The 20,905-nt window shown below is 41.6% G+C and overlaps 1 protein-coding gene across 2 annotated transcripts in view; it reads left to right on the forward strand.

Moving 5' to 3' along the window:
• GMDS (GDP-mannose 4,6-dehydratase) overlaps positions 1-20,905 on the forward strand; it is a 412,629-nt gene that overhangs the window by 391,192 nt on the left and 532 nt on the right. For both annotated transcript variants that reach the window (XM_035552672.2, XM_035552675.2), the window contains one exon: positions 20,815-20,883. In XM_035552672.2, the coding sequence (XP_035408565.1) occupies positions 20,815-20,883 (69 nt within the window). The remainder of the gene's footprint in view (positions 1-20,814; positions 20,884-20,905) is intronic.

Genomic DNA, 20,905 nt, shown 5'->3' on the forward strand with positions numbered 1-20,905 from the left:
ATTTCTAGTGCTGAGTGGAATAGTTCAGAACTTGACAGCGTTTCAAAAATTTTTCACACCATGATTTAGCAGGATGTACTAAAAGCTCCCCACACTTTTCGTAACCAATTATGTTGTACCCCCATAATGTATGATTTATTTGGATTCATTGCTGGTTCGAACTGCATTTTAGGAACTCAGGGAAGCAGATGCTAATTTTTAGACCAATATAAACCACTAGGAGCTCTCTTAAAGGAAGAACTGCCAAAAATTATGATCAGGTTCCTATGGTTCTTGGCATAGAGAAAGCTGCTCAGATTTGGTTCCCATTAGTTATTTAGCATTTTCAGTACTTTTGTTGCTTCTGTTGCTTCATTCAACTAATTGCCAGAATCTTGAAAACTCTTATTCCATGGGGACAAATGCTATATTATTTTTTTTTCAAGCACTGTTAAATCAGTGGGAGTTAATTGTACGCAATGCTCTAATAGCAGTTGAAGTAATATGATATTATGTTTATGCCTCAGTTAAAAATATGCCAGTGGCCAAGCTATGTCAAAATGATACCGTGATTCTTCAGTCACCAGTGAAAAAGTAATCATAGGCTCCAATTTGTTTGAGCATTGTTCCCACACACACACTCCCCCACTCATCAGTGCTACTTATTAAACGCTGCCTTCTTTTTGGCTGCCAGCAGTGAAAAGTAGAAATGCCTCCTCACATGGGTGCCCATTTCAAACACTTCCTTGACCTAAGTATTTCAGATGTTTGCAGACATTTGTAAACACTATCAGTCATAACGCATAAGGACAGCAACAATCTTGGTGATAGCCAAAGCATGCTTTTTCAGGTCCAGGCCTTAACAAAAGTGTAGTAAGCTATAAAAACGCACACTGACCTTTCAGCATCATGAATAATAGCAAGCCAGCTGTGAAGCAGAGGGGTCAGCAGCCATACATTCATTACCTTTGACTTCAAACTGCTTTGCAGAGTTGTATCACCAAGCATCTCACTCAGCTCGTCACTGCTGTGCAATATCTGCACTAAAATTTTAAATTTCCATTATATAAATTTTAACAGAAACCAATGTTCTCTTACAACAGGGTTGAAATCCCTGAGACCTGGCATAAGAATGGATTTTTTCTCCAAGGTTCAGAGTAACCCCTGAGTCATGCAGCAGATGGATCCAGTTAGCTCCAATTAAAATATGAGGAGAACATTGGGCTGGCTTGGCAGACAGATACTGCTGCAGGGGTGGGAAGAGGGCCTTCAAGGAGAAAGAGTAGGAGTAAACCCTAGCACAGAATCTCATCGTACTGAAATGTATGTTTTGTTATTAAAACTAACCATCATGGAAAAGAGATTTTGAATATTGTGCTAAGAGAAACATGAGTGGCCCTCCCCAGCTGCAGGTATCAGGTAATTGCCTGATTTAAAAAAGATACAAATTTATTTCCATTTGCTTGGGGGTCGTTAGAGAGTACCCCCACTTATATAATGCGTTTCTTGATCTTGTATGTTTAGATCTGTTTTTCAGAGGTTAACTTTACAATTATGAATTTTTAAATGGAAATATTTCTTAACTTGAAATAGCAATGCTTCATCCACAGGACAAAATAGCAGCCCTATTAGATAACCTGAAGATTTTAGAAACACAGAAGGAACACTTGCATGCGTTTTGCTTATTTTCTGTGGGTACAGGTGAGATATTCATTGCTTTTTTTTCAAAACAGAGGAAGGAAGATGTTTCACTTGCTATCTCTATTTTATTCTGCAGTTCAGCCCCTGCTTTATCCCCCTAGTGTGTTTGTTTCCATCTAACAAATACTTTATAGCATGGTCTTGATGATGGGGATAGTGTTTGCACACAATCAAGCAGGTGTTAAAGCTCCTTTCATCACACTAATGACACATAAGCATCTAAAGGATCTTCAATGAGAACACCTATCTGGCAACAAGGAGCCATCCCATTTGTTTTGTAAGTGCAGTCCCTATTCCTGAATATTTTATTCTTATGGACCCAAACGACAGCACTTCATCATTACATTTTTTTTCTCTTCCTCTGTGCTGTTCCCCAATATTTGTACTCAGCAAAATGTCAAAGAAGAAGGCTTCAGCCCCTTTGTTTCCATTTCTTGCTAGTTGGCACGAAATAGCTTGGTGATTTAGCAGACACACAGGCACAGTTGTCTTTGCAGACAAGAAACCTGCCACCTAGAGTACCCTTAGGATCTGGCTGTATCTACCAGAACCATTAGAAAAGAAAAATACATTTGTGTAACTGAGCAAAATGCAGTGGGAGTTTGGTGCTCAGCCAAGGGTGTGTGAGTTCACCAGCCTCATCGAGGGGCAGCCTGGACCTCCATCAGCCTGGGCAGAAGGAAGATTATAGGTGCAGGCTACGCAGTTCTTCTCAGCTGCCAGTTGGAGGAAGGGTGAGATTTGGGGTGAAGGCCTGGTCAGACTGCCGTAACTGCAGTGGGGGAGGTCTGGATGTAAAATAAGATACTTATTTTGTCTGTTCTCATGGTGCATTAAGAAGCTGGGAGCTTGACACGGCCTGCTGAATTTGAGCTGGCAAAATACATTTCTTACAACTCTCCTTCCCCAGGCTGGTCCACTCATAATTTTCTGAAGTAATTGTTGTTTACACTGAAGTCTTCCATGCTTGGTCTTTCTCCAAAGGCAAATTTCATTGTCAGGTTTTAGCAGAAACCCTGCTGCTGCTGCTTCTCCTTGGGTGGGCACATGTAGGGAAGAAGGACCTTTATAAAACATCTGAATTTTATCGCGCAGTTAAAAAAAGATGTCTGAAGTCTGGTGCTTGGAATGAATGAAAGTCTTCACTAGTACCAAGCAAAATTGAGCTTTCCCAGGGCAATGCGAAGTATATATTGCTTTAACCCATTTGTTTAAGGTCAAGAATGAAGTAACTCAATGTCCTGGCTGGTTACAGAAATTCTGTTCCTCCACGCAGAACTGATTTGAATATTGAGCTATGGTTCAGTGTTGTTGATTTCAACATGTGATGGATCAACCCCACAATTTAGGAGCAACCTCAATTGTCCAGAGAACTTGCAAGCCCTCCTGGCAGAGTTGTGCAAGAGCAGAGGGTTAGTTTGTTTTGTTTCATTTAATGGGATTGTAACCTTGCCAAGCACAGAGGCAAACTACACATCAATAAGCACGGCTTTTTTGAATTGTAGGGCTCTACTGAGATCACAACAATCTTCAAGAACAGATCTTTTTAAAATTTTCTTTGGGTAACGTGTCTTTTTGGGATGTTGAATTACAACAAAGCTCATATTTCCATTATATAGTCTTAGATAAATCAGGAATTTGACTTGAGTCTTGCTCTAAAACTTTGGGGAAAAAAAAAAAAAGAAAACACTTTTTGCCTGCCTTTAAGAGGACAAGAATTAGAAATGGCCTGACAACAAATACTATGTAAAGATAAGAAATTACTGTTGTTACTATAGAAAGATGGAGCTATATGAGTTACTACAAATACTTGTTTTATTGCTATTATTATTGATATTATTGAATTAGTAGTTGTGGAGATCTGTAATGTTAGAGGAAATAGAGGACTAAAAGTTTGACTGAAAAGGAAGAGGAAGGTGTCAGACAATTAAGAAACTTTATGGTCCAGTCCAAGAAAAATATTCAATAAAGTCATATTGGTGGTGGTATGGTAATCTTCCTGGTAGCTAAATTGGAGGTAATTCTGCTATCATTTCTCATTCTTATTAGTATCTACCATTGCATAAATAGCAATCCAAAAGTGCCCTGAGTCAGTTCATACCAAAAGCAAACATCGGAATCCTTCTTGAAAGCATTCCAGATGTAACTAGGGTCGTAAAACAAAATAGAAAGTTGATGGTTTTATTGTGATGCACGTTACAGTCAAGTAGTTATCTGATGGATCATCTGCTTTTTATGATCTGTGATGAGAAATATAGCTGTCATATGAGGAATAGATTTCTCATCATAAAACTTACTCTGTAATTTCAGCACCTGAATAAGTGCTGCCTCAGGTGCTGATTGTGCTAGTAAACACTGTCTGAAGAGTGATTTCCCCATCTGTTTCTCCTCCTTCCATTCAAATGTGCAGTTTGGTAACAAGCGTTTTTCTGCAGTTCCCTTTCCTTCAGCAGCTGGTGCTATTAGAGATCTCATGAGGAGGCTGCCGTTGGGTGTCTGGTGATGCAGGAGTTCACCTGGGGAAAAAGAAGTCTTTGCAAGGTATGTAGGTCAGTATTTCTGTAGACAGCAGGTAAAGCAATCTTGTCAGGATGTTACCTCTCTGGCGGAGCAAAGTATTTCAAGTCACTGCTGCCATTGGAAGGGGCAGAATTCAAGTGCATCACAATAATGCAGGTCTCCAGTATAATTAGTGAGAGAGGAGCTCCTAGCTTTTGTAGATTTTGTATCTCTGCCTTGGTTAGGCTCTTAACTCGGCGTCTGGCTTAGAAGTCTACAGTTACAGCTTTCAAACCCCTAGTGCCATATTTATACACACCATTTTCTTCACGGGAGAAAATAAGATACACATTTGAGGGCAGAGATCAAAACATTAGGTCCCCAGAAAGCTGCAGTGGTTTCACCACTGTCCGTAAGATTTCGTCTGTATGAATTGCATGGATGTTAAAAGCAAGGAAACCTCCTCACCTAATGTGATGATTGAACCATGGGAACAAATTTTCCTCTCGGATTTGTGTTGCGGACCCCCTATGTTTGGGAGAGGTTATACATTTCAGAGTGCTGACAGACACTATTACATGTTGAGCTTTATTCACCCTGGTTCTGCTGGCCACCAAAAGCTCCGTGCATCTCTGAATTGCTCTGCCTTTGGCGCTTCTGCTGGTGAGACTCCCAGCTGGGGTGCGGTTTAGCTAAAATGGGTGCTTTTCACCAAAATAATAAATTATGCCTATACTACTGTCTGAAGAGTGTGAATCTGGAGCCAATTTAGTGAGCATAAGTTACAATTGACTTTGGAAGTAATAACTTACACTTTGAGCTTCCTTAGATGTATAGCCAAGGAGCTGTCTGACTGCAAGTGTTTTTACACATCTTTCAGCTAAATTAGAAATCCAAGTGCAAAACTTAATGCTCAGAGATATCTTGGAGATCTTTGACCATCCCAGAAAGACTTTGGGTCCATAAACCAGCCAGAGGGTCTCCTGCTTTCATATACATTCTTCCCCACATGTGGCATATTGGTAAATAGTAAATGGAGTTTATTATAGCTGAATTAATGAATCTGAGGATAATTTACCCCCAGTTCTGGCAAGCAAACTATGCTGGAAAGCTTGAGAGTGGAAGGAGCCAACTTAACTGAACACCTTCTCCAGAGATGGGACCAGAGATTGAAGTATGTATATTCATGTGTGAGAAAGGTAGAAAAGCCTTAAGAGAGCAGAAAACAACGATTTCAGTGGGCTGGGGAACAGGAAGGCAAGGGTGGAGCCTTTAAGGCTGGGGAAGAAGCAACGGTGAGAAAAGAAAAAGGTATAGTAGAAAAAAATCAAAGGGAAGATTAAAAGAGTCTTGAATTGCAGATGCTGAGAAAATCCAAGAACACAGTCCGAGGAGGAATAATAACATAGACTTTCATAGGCCTCTCATGTTCATGCTGAGAAAGAAGAGCTTAATCCAAACCTTGACATAAAGGAGAGAATCTGCTGTTGTGTTTAATGATCTTTACATCAAACTAGTGAAAACAAGACTGAATAAAGGAGGTATTATAAAGAACAGGAATAATGGCAGGTGCAGACCGCCAAATTCATTTCTTGCTATTATCGAATTTGTGAGTTTATCCTGTCAGGATGCTACCAGCAGTGATGATGGACATTACAAAGCTTGGGTGTATTTAGCCCACTCAGCCACTGCTTGGCCAGGATCCTGTTGATTTCAGTGGGAGTTTGCCTGAGAACATGGAAGTGCCTCCTCGCCAGAAATAGAAATCCCAAGCCACAGTGTTGTATTAGATAGCTTCAGCAGGTGTATTGAACTTCTGGCATGCTTTTAGTACACTGATCGTACATCTTTAGTGCATCTCTGACACAGTAAGCTCAACACTTCTTATCTTAAATATAGAAAGCGAAGCATTAGATTTATGGGATAAGACCTTTATTTCAGAGAGGTGCTGAAGTTTGTGTGAAAACACAGAGCTTAAGGCACTCACCTGAGCAAAAATTACCCAATGAGAACAAGAACCAGGTCTAAATGTGCTTTTAATATGTGGATTTGAATGTATTAAACATTAGGTATGATGTTGCACTTATTTTTCTTCTTACGTAGACAGGCACGAGTCTTCCCTACATTGTATTTATTATACTTTGTCTAATTCATTTCCATGCAAAACAGACCAAGTAAGGGTAAATTGAGTTGGTTGCACCTTTTGGTTAGGTACATAAATAACTATTCAGGATGCAAAGCAGCTGAAAATGATGCCCTTCTTACCTAATATTTGCATGCCTGCTGAAGGCATGAAGGACCACACATTTCACACATCCTACAGAATAATAATTACAGATGGAAAATGCCCCGTTAACTTGTGTAGCTCGTCATTTCCCTATGCAATTACAAGAATCCCATGCTCAGTTCCATGTGTACAAAAAGAGGCTGCAGCAGAACTGTTAGGATTTTTAGTAGCATAGTCCAACATCTCAGTGTTCTCTGCTGTGTTGTTTTATGCAGTTTTTGTAAGAGAACTGAGGTAGGCATGAGCTGGTTGTTGGCTTTTCAAGCCAGAGCAGGTATACATGCACATGTACTGGTGGGGCTGCAAGACTGCAGAATTTTTGCACTGACCTGCATATGGTTTAAAAACTGAATTTGATAAAGTGAACTAATGTGCCAGAAGAGAAACACTGCACCCAGTGACCAGCTGTAGCATGTGGTCTGAGTAAGCAACTGAAATTTTGCATTTATAGTACACACATCTTGAATTAGCAATGTCATAGGGAAGAGTGAATCTTTGCCATAGGCAATTAAAAATCAGGCTGCAGTAGTTCAGAGACTACTTAATTGGTGTTTCTCTGTTTTGCATATCAGTTTTCTCATCAGTTCTACTACCTTTTTTTTTTCTTCCTCTATAAACTTCTTTGCCTTAAAGGACTCATGAAGGAAATAATTAAAAGGTACACAGAGGAAAACTGTCTGAGCAGGAGGGGCAGAAATCCAAGATGGTTTAGGGAGGTGCCCCAAACACTCTTTTGGATTATTATTAATTTTTTTCTTACTATTATTTTATGATGTTGCTTATGTTTAATTACTCATGTTTTCCTAACCCGTGTGACAGGCATAATTTGAAAAGCAATAGTAATGATCAAGCCGAGGAAGTGCCAGCTGCTGCCTACGTGCTCAAGCAAGCATAGAGCAGGCAGTGTCAGGAGATGGTGCCATCTCTTGATTAGATCTGAACTTCTTTTTCATGTTGATGAAAATGATCCTGACTGTTATTATTTAAATACAAATGATGCCAAAAGGTTCTAGAAAAAGTCAGAGCTCTCTCTGTTCACTGCCTGCAAGGAATAGTGAGTTCATGCGACTTTACTGCAGTATACTCTATTAAAATGTGTAATGTTTAGTTTAAAAAGATACAATGGGTTTATTTGGGTCTTCTTAGTGGAAACTGCCAGGCAGCCCATCTAGATCAATATCATCCTTTTTTTATATTAGTGAACAATGTCAGTCGTTACATTTTCAAAACAAACCTCAGGGCCACAGAAATAAAAGCTTTCCCGACAAACACTGTGCCAGAGTATTGCAAATCTCATTTAGAATCCATAGTATCATTTTGGTTTGGGATTTTCTGGTTACTAAAGCCTTCAGTTGTTTCCTGTTTCAGTTGTATGGTACTGCAGCAAGATGCTGGAGGCAGCACTGCTGAACAGGATGTCATCAGAATGTGAAGTCTTTTTGGGTAGTTCTAATAGTACACAGAGAACACGTTATTAATTTGTGTAAATCTTGGTAATAGTTTGTAAAGTGTTGAGCATCTGCCATGATATGTTTGAAGGCTTCTGTACTTCCTTTTCAAAAATTGCATTGGATGATGCATTTCTAAAAGGTTTTGATGGCCTGATGTCTTTTGGAGTGAAAATGGAATCAGGAAAAAAGGAAAAAATACTGCTGTAGGCTGTAGCATCAATGTGCTGCAAGGGTCCTGCCTTGCAAGTCAGAGCGAATCCTTGAATGACAGTGAAGTGAAATGAATTTATGTTTATTCTCTGTTGCCAACCTTTGCAGTCCTGTCATGAATCTTGTATTACCCTTTTTTGTTTGTTTTCATAAAACAGGAAGTTCTGGTGTCCCATGATTGCACAGAAATCTCAGTTTTTTGACATGTTAAGTTTTTGCTCTGATGTAGTATGTGAAGAGAAAATCTTTTGAAAAGCAGAATATTTAGTCTTTAGAGCACAGAAGGCAAGTAAACCAGTAACTCTTGAGTCCTGTTACACCCAGGTCAGTAATAGGGGCCTAGAGGGGGAAGGCTGGGCTGCAAATGATCATTTTTTAACATTACTAGGGTGAGCACTTGATTTAAATGAGAGAAGCTAAAAAAGAAAATCCAGGGACAAAAATAGAAATGAAATTTCAGACAAGTAAGGAATATGCAGCTGAGTAAGTCATCTGCTGCATCAAGGTGTGGTATGTCCACTTACCCTCAGAGCTGTTTGCTGCTGGGGGGTTGCTCACCTCAAAACAAAAGCAAGGACTTATTTGGGACAAATCGCACCAGATTCAGTGTGACGTGAATACTTCAACTGTTTTATCTCTAATAAATTTCACATTTTTTAGAGGGAAGTGGTGGGATACAGCCCAGCGTCTCTTCTTGTTCCTCCCTCGCTCCAAGGTGTTGGTCAAGTCCCCAACGCTTAATGCCTCCCAGTTTTGTAAAAGGGGGGTAGCAGTGTTTTCTTGCCATTGTAATGTCATTACTATTGTTTAATTGTATAAAATCTGCATCTTTCTTCTCTGGAGGTCCTTCGTAGTCATTGTAGTGCTGCTGTAAAACAGTTCTATTTTGTCTTAATGGTATTATGTCCACTTGAAGTCTTGCTCAGGTTACAAGTGGAGTGCCAAGATGTTTATCTGGCTTTCTTCAGCTGCTTTTTAGATTCTCAATAGATACATGACAATTCTGTCATTCCTGGCTTTATGTGTTCATATATATTGCCTGTTATGTTGGAATATATCAAAGTAAACCAAGCCTCAAGGTTTATCTTAACCTACACTGAGAAAGAGCTGTGCACTGCAGAAGAATTCTAACAGAATATTCAAGGAGGCAGCGTTTGACTTTGATAGATTTTCAGAGAAAGGACTGCCATTTTTGTGTTTGTGCAACGTATAATGGGACCCTTACCTGGCGTCCCTGTGCTGCCAAAACGTGAATGAAAAATAGGATTGCTTGTCTGAGGAACAGCTCTGTCTTTCGTATTGAAAGTTGGCAATAGACTATTTCTGTGTGAATGGTCTCAAGAGACGCTTTCCTTGTAAGGGAATCAAGTGATGGATGAGGCATCTCACATTTTAAACATTACACAGGTGAAAGCACTGGAGTATTCCAGGCCCATGCCCGTTGCTGTGTGTGTCTGAGTAGTCTGCTTGTTCTTTAGCAGTGGAACTAACGGGCATTTGGCAAGTAGGGCAGGACCACTAGAAAACGCTACGTTTTTCCCTTCTGTAATGCTCTCTCATATTTGATTGCTGCGGGGCGAAATAATGAAGAATTTTTTGGTAACAGATCAAAAATTCTTTTCTTGTTTAATTGAAGGTGTTTAAACTGAGAAGGTCATTGAGAGGACAGATTTAAAGAAGTGGTATTTGCATTTAGTGATGCTTTGGAAAGAAACAGAGCATATTATGCATGCTTTTCAAGTATATATGGTGAATGCACTGCCAAATCTGTGGAAGTTTATAGGCAACTACTGTGAACTGCAATAGCAATAAACGAGTCTACTTTTTTACCCCTACTGAAACTGGCACTGTAAGCTTTAGGAGATCTTTGTGCTTTTTAAAACTTATTTCAACAAAGTTTCTGCTCTGTCAGCAAACCTCTGCTGTGCTAGTGGTGATATATATTGTCTCCCAAATCCTGCAATCTCATTGGGAGGTGATGTATTTGGAGAGTGAAGGAGAGCTGGTGAAGTAAAGCCAGGTTTAAGAAGCTGTTTGTGAGGAACAGGAGAATAATCCTCAAAAGAGTAATGGGAGGAGATTGAATGAGAAAAGTTGTAAGAGACACCAAATTAGGATAGAATAATGTTCTAAAATGAAAGGAGAAAAATGGGATTTTGCAGAAATATAAATTAGCCCAAAATGTGAAAGATTTAAACAACAAGAAAAATGAGGGAAATTAAATGGCCAAGGAAAGGGAAGGACAAAAGAGAACAAAATGCTTGTCTTATCTCTAAAAAATTTAAAAAAAACTGTATTTATTTTATTGATTTCTTGGAAGATTTTGTGATAGGCTGAATGTTTGTTTTGAGAGAAAGTCAAAGATAGAATAGGAAAAGGTATGATTTTTTTTCCAGGCTTTCCTGTGCAGGAAATGTAATAGGAAGTTATTTTTATTAACCAAGATCAGAGAACATGCAACAACAAACTACAAAGAATGTTATGGAAAAGCCAGTTATTTTTCAAGTCAGACCAGAAGAACCTGTGGCCATTGACCAGTAGGAGCCTAAGGCTCAGATTATTAAGCAGCTGGATCAGTGAGCTGAATGGCTATCGGAGTCTGCGTGTCTTCAAATACGTACCGATTGACTTACACTACAGACAAAAAAAACACAGTCCTGAACACCACGTAGCTGATATTTGTAGCCATTCATTAATCACTTTATGGTCTGTTTTGTCTATCTAATCAATGCAAAAAGTGGACTAGTTTGATTTAATTTGTGTGTGACCAATTGATTTTATGGAGATACATCCCTCATTGGAGTCGAGCAGTATTTTTCCAACAAGATAGTCAGGTGACACTGGCCACTATGTAGAAGAGCCAGAACTGTGAGAGCCTTGTATAGACAGAGGCAAGTGTCTTTGGCAAAGTGTTTTGGGGTCTGTCAGGTACAATGTACCCCTCACTTCAGCGTCACCATGATGCTGAGTGTCTTGGGAGGGCTTTGCTACATTCAGGTTTTGATTTCCAGGTGAATTTGATTGTGTGCCCTCTCGTTACATAGCAATGTGATAGCACCCCAACAATCTTTAGTCATGACTAGAAATGGCAGTATGCAGAAAGTCTAGTATAGATAGCCAAAAGCTTCAGATGCTCTGCAGTGACAATGAAGTGGTCACTCTTAACAGTTCATTCTGAGCAACAATTCTTGGGGTTTCATAGAATGAACTTAAAGTGCAAGGAAAGAAAGCAAATCTATCTTTCTACCAGATTTATGCTTCTGAACGCCCAGCTGCCAGAGGCTGCTGTGACTTACAGAGCATCCTTTCAAAAGCTGTGAGATGGTATGTTGATACTCAGCCCGCATCCCTAACACACCTGCAAGGGACTGTGAGACGGGGCAGTGGGGAGCATGGTGCCTGTATTTGCAGCAATAGCATATTTTTCATCTGTAAAGGAAATATTCAGCTGGCTACTTTGCTTGGGCTTACCAGTGGCCAGTGTTTTATCTTAGCAGACTTGGTTGAATACACGTGCAGAATAGAAATACATTTGTTTATGGACGGGAACTGCATAAGCCGTTTAATGGGTAAAGAGTGAGTTTGAAGCATTAAATGTGACCTGCTTTGTTGTGCGCCAGTACCTGCAAAGGGTTATTCTTTGTAGTGTCCTACTTGGACTCAGGCACTATAGCTTTCATCAAAGTAAATCTGATTATTTTGCACATGGTTTTCCTGAAAGGATGTTATGATTTTCTAGATGTTTGGTGGCTGGTGATAAATTAGGCTTTTATGATGTCATGTGAAAGGCCACCGCTTGGACTTCCTTCTCCATCAAGCACACTGGAGAATACATTTGGGACATACTCTGAATCAGAAATTATCCTACCTTGTTTTATTTTAACCCTTTTGTGTATCAGTCCTTGCTTTGTAACAAGAGGTGCTTGAGCGAAGATAGCTTCACTTTTGCAGACAGCAGCCCCATGGTATCCCGTCTCTTTCCTTGGGTAACAAAGCCTAGGCTCATGAGTTGCCTTTAAACCTTTCGAGGCTTAAATTCTTCCCATATATTGTGTCTTCAAAAGGGTTTTCAAATCTGTTGGGGGTTTTAGTGAGAAATTGGAATGTGGTGAGGGGTGGTGGGAAGGTGATGTGCCCCATAAATTAGGTCAGGTTTATGACCATGCAGAGGGAGGCTGTTCCTAGAAAAACAGCCAGCAGTAAAGGGCAGTATGTTGCTGCTTTGCCCGGAGAAGTGACAGCTCCCTTCTTCATCACTCTTACTGCAAGGGAGGGAGTATTTACAACTGGTTTTCAAACAGTGAAAAATGACTAACCGTTCTCCACGCTCTTTTGTCCTTGTTAATCCATACTGGGGAGGAAGACAGGAAGAGAGAGGTATCCATCCCCTCTCTGTCCTTTTCACCCATAGCCTTACCACAGGCGTCAGGGTGACAGAGGTTCATACATCAGTACAACATGCCAGGGAGGAAGTGTCATCTCTCCTGCCCACCCTGAGTCACAGCCAAGCCTTGAGAGCGGTGAGATGAGCACTGAACATAGGTCAAAGAAAGCAATTGGAGATTAGAGGTGGGTTAGAGTTTTCTGATGACATGCTCTTTAGATGAAAGATGACCTTTTGAGGAAATGAATATTTTTATTTGGGGAAAAAATAATGGCACACCCTTCCAACATTCTTAATATTACAATTTTTATGTTAACAAAGGCCTTGATTTTTTCAGAGATATGAATATTCTTAGGATTCATAAAATCACCAATTTGTCATCTGCAAGATAGAGAAATTCATCCTATGCAGTAGTGATATCCTGCTAATCATAAACCTGCATTCACTAAATTGCTGCTTAATGCTCTAAAGGTACATAGATAAATATCTAGAGGTAGAATAGAAGTCCGCTGTCCTAATGTTTATTGGTTTATTGCTTATCTTTTGCTATTCAGCTGGCAGTGATCACTAAACCTACTAATATATCCAATGTAATTTGTTATAAACGAAGTATTTTTTACTGGAAGCAGAGGAGAAACTAAGCAGCCTTGCAGCATGAATCTTTGGGGTTATCAGTCTTCCTGTTCATCTTGACATGTCTTTCAGTGAAGACAGCTAACCCTAGGGGCCATATTCCATTTCCAGTCAGAAATGCAGCCGTTACTGCACAATAAACCCCACCAAAGTCTAACAGCTACACGGAGTGATTTCCTGATGTTTGCAGAAAATGCAAAAAGTAAGGAGTGATGAGGAAAACAGAGTTGATTAATGAAATTGTGAGAGTTGCATTCATTTATTTGAAAAGGTACCGTGCTTTGGCTTAAACAATAAGAATTGTGTGTAGCAATAAAACCATGTGTGATGAAGGCATGATTATTTTACTCTTCCTCCCAAAAGCATTGTTGGAGTTGAGAACAGGCTGCCGTGAAGCAAGAGGCACCACGCTACAGTTAAACAGTGAACGAAATCAGAGCTCAGAGGTACCAGGAAAAGAGAAGGAAGCCATTCTTTTCCTATGCTGCAGCTGATCTCTACCCTCACAGGGTCTTATTTTCACTGATATGAAGGTCATGGACTGGCGTTCTCTCTGGCCCGGCAGCCTGAAGAAATATGCTCGTATGCAACTTCACCAACACCTCTGCTGGGAAGAGAAAACGTGCAAACGTTTCTAAGCCGTGTCATGCAAAATGCCAGTTATTCAGGCAGCTCTTTATCCGTAGGTTAGTCCAAAGCACACCAGTTGGCAGCAGCGGGGTTTTCTCTGCTCTGGGGGAGCACCCCCTGACCTCCCCCATGCGGCTGGTCCCGAAAAACACCCAGAGCCTGGCTTGTGGGATGCCATGGAGCTGCCGATCCCCAGCCGAGTGAGCTCCGCTCCCGATTCAAAGCGAGTTAAATTCAGCGCTGGCTTGTGGGGGATATCAGGCTGTAATTCGGGAGGAATTTTATCTGGCTCAAGGGACAGCACTGGCCGAGACGCTTTCTCAGGCTTCACTTGGCAAACGGATAGGCTTGAGGAGGACTCGGCCCTGCTCAGGGTTTTGGCCGTGCAGCTCCGCACCGAGGCGCGAGGCCTGCACGTGCTCTCCATGGGCCGCCTGCCTGCCTTCCTGCCTGCCGCGGCCCCACTGCCATCAAAGCCACCGGGCCCTGGCCATGAGGCCTTAGCCCCAGGGCCATCTTGGCTCCATGTGACGCCTTATTGGTGGCCGTGGCCCTGGCAGAGCCCAAGCTGGTGGAGCCGAGTGGGGCGTTGCTGCCGGCCGCCCCTCGGCCCCACCGAGGGACGATGCCGCCGGTTCCCCGCTTCCTGAGCAGGCCAGACAGCTTGCTGTTTTCTTCTCGTCTCTTATCGCCCCCCCTGTCATTGCCAGAGAGGTCTGGCTTTGCCGTGGTTCGTGCTGATAGGCAGCGGTGAAGTGGAAAAGGCGCAGGAGGGAGGGGAAGAAGGGGGTGTAGAGGAGGAGGAGGAGGAGGGAGACATCTCCACCGCTGTTCTTATTGCCCTGATGTTTATTGCCGCTCCAAGCTCATTTGCCTTAACCCTTTGGACGCTGGTCACATTAAAGATTATCGAACGGATAAGATAAAGCTGCCGCTCTAACACCTGCGATTCCTGGTGGAAAAGCAAGGACTGTGCCCGGATTTTGTTGGCCGTGCTGCTTGTGGTGGCTCCTTACGCGGGCGTTCAGGGGGTCCCGAGGTAAGACCTTACCCCAAAGGTGCCCGGCGCTTGCAGCCTGCTGAGGTCCCTCAGAAGCGCAGGTGCTCAGCGCCTCGCAGTGTCAGCCTGGTCCTCAGTTTTTTCCTCTCCCCTCCCTTCCCCCTCGACATGGTTTTATTAAAAACTGGGGCTTTCTGAATAGGGAGGGTGTTTGCACATGAAAACACGCTGGGGAAAAAGCATGCCTCTTATTTTAAGTGACATTTTGTTATATGTGAGTTTCAACCTATTGGTTGCTTTTGCCTTTTGCCTTTTCCTGTGGTTCTTTGCAAACAATACTGTCTTTCTGTTAAAGACTGCTGACCCAAGAGTGGAAAGCAGTCTGTTCATGCTGCATTAAAACAAATTTAGATCAGAAACCAAATTCACTGGCATTCCTCTATTCCCTTGGTACCCTGACTGCTCCACAACTTTGCTTTTCTAAGAACAGAGGAAAGAAAAAATGAAAACGGAGCGACACATTACGGCTCTTCTGAAATTCCTGAAGATGTTTACTGTGTTCCTCGTTAGACTCGGGCTTTGCTCATTGACGTGTTTTATCTCCAGTCTCCTCATATTTACTGCAGTGATAAGAGTCACTTGCTTTATAATTACACTGTTTTTTTCCTGTTACTATAGATGTTATACCAAACACTACACTTCGCAAAGAAACCGAGCCAGTGCTCTCTGCGCTTGCAGAGCAGGGCCCACAGCCCAGCAGATACAGTGCTTGTTTCTGGGACTCCTCCTGGGTTTCGGTGCTTGCTCAGCTGAGCTCTGCATCCGATTTTGCACCAGTGAGATGCACGTTTACAGGCTCTACAGCTCCCGTCTAGGGAGGTCTCGCTACTTTTCCTGCGTGCACTGGGAATAGCTCAGCTGAAGTCACAGCAACTGCTCTCCAGCCTTGCATCTGCGTTGGGACACAGCGTCCCGGGGCCTGGTGGCAAGGACGGGAGGATGCTGGGGGACGGGGGGGATAAGGGTGACAGCAACAGAGCTGCGTAGGGAGCAGGGCGTGCAGTCTCTTGTTGGCAGCAAACGCTGCAGCAAGGCTGTTTCCTGAGCAAGGAGCTGCGGCAGATACCCAAGAATACATATTGACGTTGTTACTGAGGTGTGTTATGTGAGCCCTCATTAAAATTTCCTACAAAAAATGCTCCAAAAGGTGCTTGAAAGAGGGCACTAGTAAAATAAAGCTTGATATATGAATTATTGAGATATAATGGTAGAAATGCAAAGCTGTAAGCTAATGTTTGATTAAATAGCTATGTTTATTAATTTTTCTGTTAGCGGGACAAGTTAAAGTTTAAAGGCAAGAGTCATAAGAAGGAGACAAGGAAAATAAAAGACAGGCAGGGTTTGCAGGAGACTTTGGCCCCTAGACTCTTGAAATCCTTCTTGACAAAACTCCTTGAGCAAGAGTGCAAGACTAAACACGTAAGCCAGAGCCTCCGCTGAGCTGGGTCTGCGCTCCTTACTTGTGGGAGCTCTGCTGTAACAAATCATCTTCCAAGCAGTCTTGCTGATTGTGAATGTAACCCTGGCCACTTTTCAGATGCAGTAAAACTGTTGTGTGCTTAGATCAAGTCTGTTTATTTTTAGAGGTAAAGCCTTGTCTCTGCCGCAGCGAATGGAGCTGGGCACGATTCCATTGCAGGTGTTTTACTGAGGATTTGGTCTGCATTTTATTCTGGTGTAACAGCGAGCAAAATCTGGCTCTCGGTGCTGGCTAAAACGAAGGACTATTTTAAAGGCAATCAGCTGAGCTGTAGTAATTAAGGAAACCTTGGATTTCTTTCAGGCCACATTATCTCCTTTTTCTCACATTGTCTTGAGGCTTTACATTTTCAGTTAAAGTTAATTGAATGAGACAGTGATGCATTGCACAGTGAAACCAGATCAATCACTGCAGGAGTCAAAATAGAAGTAGTGATGACACTCAGAACAAGAGCTTGGGAAATGTGATATTTACATTAAAATATTCTACATTTTTGTCTCAGGGCTTCAAAACCTAATTTAAAAATGCCCTATCACATTGTGTAACAAATTTCTCCCTGCTTACCTGTATGTATTTGTGTGTGTGCATTTGGACAATGAAACTGAATCGTCATAAAATCAGATTTAATAATAATGGGGTATTTTCTACACAGCTAAGCAACCTAACTTACAGAAAAGGTAGACGAGAAAATAAAATCACGTTGGACAAACTCATTCTTTTCTCTGAGAGACAGTTATAGTGACAGTGGAGTGGATATAAAGCCGTAGGAGAGTTTACTGTCGTATTCAGTGGCAACAGAGAATTTGACTGCTGTCTTTTCCAACTTCCTTCCCTTTAAATATTTACCTGGATGTTTTTTCCAACTCTCAGCTTCCAGGCAAAATTCATTGTTAGTATTCACTTATGTTAACTGTATTTGCATGGAAAATGAGGGATTGTTCCTCCCAAAATCGTTCACTAAGAGCAAAGACTTAATTGTATGTTTGTGACCTGATTACAATAAAAACAACAGAAAGCCTTAATCAGTGTTTTCAGGTTTGCAGACTCTCAGCACAGTATCTAAATCCTTCGTGAAGTCAAAGGGCTTTGTTTTCCTATCAGTACATAAAGCACAATGCTAAGGAAAAAGAAGTTGTCCTGCAGGGATACCAAACACGAAGTGGTGCCGTTTCATCATGTGCGGTTCACTCGGACGCAGGGATCCCGGGCAGCCTGGATTCAGCAGCAGCCAGCTGTCTTTCAAGAACAGCCCCCACCCCCCAGAAATCCAGATTTTCTCCAGCGGAAGCTTACCTCTTCTTTCTTTGCTTTCTGATCTGGTTGTACCTCCAGAAAATGAAGCCCTGACACTGAAGAACCAATGCACTTTAGGATCGGCATGCCAGAGGTTTTCTGGTGTGTGTGTTTCTTTTTTTTTTTCCTTTTTCTTTTTTTTTGGAAGCCTGACAGATGCATCTCTGGTTTCAGTGAAAGACTTGAATAATATAAACAAGCAGTCATTCTGTTCCAAGAGGAGCTTTTTTTAATATTTTATTGTAATTACCTTATTGTTTTCATATTATGAGCTACTTGTAGAAAAATACAGGAAACATGACTGCAATACAATCCTTTAATCAGGAATAGCTTTGTTCCAGTCTTCATTTCCATTCAGTGTTGAAACTTTGCCTAACAAGAATACAATTCAACCTTGAATTTAGATGTCATATGGTGTTAATACTGTGGTATTATACAGCATTTTATCTCTGCACTTAGTAACTTCCATAAGAGAACCTTTTAAAAAGTGCATAGGAGTTATTTTGTCCGTAACGCTATTTTCAGGTAAATCTTACTACAAAGTAGTGTTTTGGAAAAGTACATAAACTTCTTCAGGAGAGCCACTTAAAAATCTTTTAACCTGAGTTAGATGGGGAATTTGTATTACCATATATATTAAATCTGGTATCTCTTTTTTTTTTCTTTCTTTCTTTTACTCACAAATTATGCCAGAATGCGTTTTACTGCATTACTGTTAAAGCATGTGATTTTTTTAAGGAAGAGAAAAAAACAGTTTTAATACAGAAATTGATTTAATACACTAGTTGTGTTATCTCTGTGTATAATCCAGCACTGCAAATAACTTTATTACTGATTTGAAATCTCCCCCCAACCTTATTTTGGCCCATACAGCAGCTGTGTGTTTATGTTTTTGAACGAAGGACTGGAATTAGGTAAAGATTTTTTTTTTTTTAGATACACTGTTTTAACAAAAAGCATTTGTCCAAGAAAGCTAAAAGACTGCTCCCAAGCTGTTTGAAAGCAGAATGCAGCTACGTACAGCGGGCGACACAGTACTTCATTCGCTTGCTCCTGGTCCACTTCTCAAATGGGAAACCAGCATCCTAGATAGGCTCAGTTTTAAGGAATGTTTTTGATATGGAGATTGTGGATGTAAAATTATTGCTTACGCAACATTTCTAAAAGTGAAGCTAAGTTTTATGATAGGGCTTTTATGGCTTAAAATGAGGCGGTATTAAAACACAACTTCTAGCTAATGGCTCGAATTAGAACTGAATAAAAGGCAATTGTTTTTATGCTGAAATTTATTTTAAGAAGGATTTCCTTGTTTCCAGGCACGTACATACACACAGATGTAATGTGAATTTAAGCAAACTCCAGATAAAAGGCATGCCTCCGTAAGTACATTAGGGCGCGATCCAAATTTTATCAAAGTTAGTGGGAGCCTTTCCCATTTCAACCCAGAATTTGCAATCCATATTCACACGACCCTCAGGGGGATCCCTCAGGCTGATGCGGTTTTGCATGCCTTGCCCTCAAATGTCTGCTGCAGTTTCTAAAAACCCATTATAGGGCCGCAGTAGGAAATCATTTAGTCTAATTTAAGGAAATCGCGGCGTTTTTATTTTCATATCATTTTGTTCCGACCCATCCGTTTACTCTTTTCTGAAGGCACACTGAAATGTTTTCGGCATAAAGGCTGAAGTATTACAAATGCTGCCTGGAACAGCCTCAGCAGACGTGTTTGTTCCACATCCCCTTCTGCAGTGCAATATTTCCTTTGGTGGATTTCCTCTGCTGCTGGAAGTGAGCTGTCTAGCTTTCTGCAGCACAATTACGAAGAAGAATTTCCTAGGTTTTACTGCACAGGATGAGGTGATGTTGGAAGTTAGCACGACCTGAACCGCACACGCACAAAAGATAGCATCTGAAAAATGGAGTCGGCGGCGGCAGCAGCAGCAGCACACTGGAAAACCTGCTGCCACAAAGTGCTCGTCAGCCCCGCCGCCAGTCAGAGGGCGAGGAGGGAGAAGCACGGCCCGGAGATCTTTTAGGAAACCCCACCGTGCTACTAGCGTCAAGTCGAAGGCAAGAGCAGGATTCAGCCTTAGCTTTGTTGTCCTGTAACAAAGCTTGTTTTGTTGTTGGTTTTTTTTCTTTTTTTTTTTTTTTTAAACCAGGCTGATGCATTTTTAGTGTTTACTACTACAGAGAAGTGAAGCTTGTAAGGAGAGGTGACATTTTATTAAACCATCACATACAATTGCAAGAGCTAACTGTTTGAACAAAGTACTTGGGTTTTTCAGGAAGATTCGGTCAGTTCCTTTGTTCCTTCAGAGACGCTGAAAAATGAGTTGTTTTCCTTGCTTAATTTTGTTATTTTTGATGACCACTTGCGGGATTGTTTTGGTGTGGTAGCACTTTTAAGAATACTTAAACAGCGAGGTGGATATGAACAAGGTCTTGGTTTCTGTAACAGTTTCAAGATAATTTACTTTCATTTATGAGAGATTTAGACTGTTCTTTCCATGTGGATGCTCAAGAAGAAAAAAGATGCAGGCATTCAAAAGCTGGCTGTTTACTACCATTGCGTGCGGTTACCCATATTCACAACAGTCTTTCAGCATCATCTGTCTGTGATCACGTTTTTATTTGAAAGAGATTAGTTGTCATATTTGTTCTGTGATTTACGTTATTTAAAGAAGGGGGGGAGAGGGAAAATTTGGAACAGCTCGTTCAATAGCATGACTAAGAAATATGACAACTTATTACAAAACGTTCACCACTGCAAGGCAGTGAGGCTGGAGCTCAAACCCCGCACACACAAAAACAAAGAGTAACTCTTTCGCTCCGAAACAGCCTGGTGAAAGGATGCTGCCTCCTGGTGATTTATAGGCATATGAGCTTTCACTAAAATTGCATCTTAAATATTTTGTCCTCGGAAGGTGGCCGGGCCCGAGAGCCCTTCCAGCCGTGCTCAGCTGGCAGGGATACGCGCGTGGGCACGGCCGTGCCGCACCTCGCCTGATGCCCACCAACCACTGAGCAAGATCTGCAAAGGTTTCCCTCATTCTGGAAGCTTTTGCTCGACTTTCATTCCTCGGGACAGGTTATGGCAAAGGGGGGGCTTTGGGCCGGGGACAAGCAGCACAGAGGTCAGCCCTGCACGCTGCCAGACGGGGAAGGGGAACGGTTCTCGCAGTGTTTTTCTCTTCTTTTCCACAGGATTTTCTTCAAGGGGACTGTACCAAAGCCAAGCAAAAGCTGAACTGGAAGCCCAGAGTCACGTTTGATGTGAGTGGTGTGCTTTGTACCT

The sequence above is a fragment of the Cygnus atratus genome, chromosome 2 (genome assembly GCF_013377495.2).
Source record: "Cygnus atratus isolate AKBS03 ecotype Queensland, Australia chromosome 2, CAtr_DNAZoo_HiC_assembly, whole genome shotgun sequence".
Taxonomy (NCBI): Eukaryota; Metazoa; Chordata; class Aves; order Anseriformes; family Anatidae; genus Cygnus; species Cygnus atratus.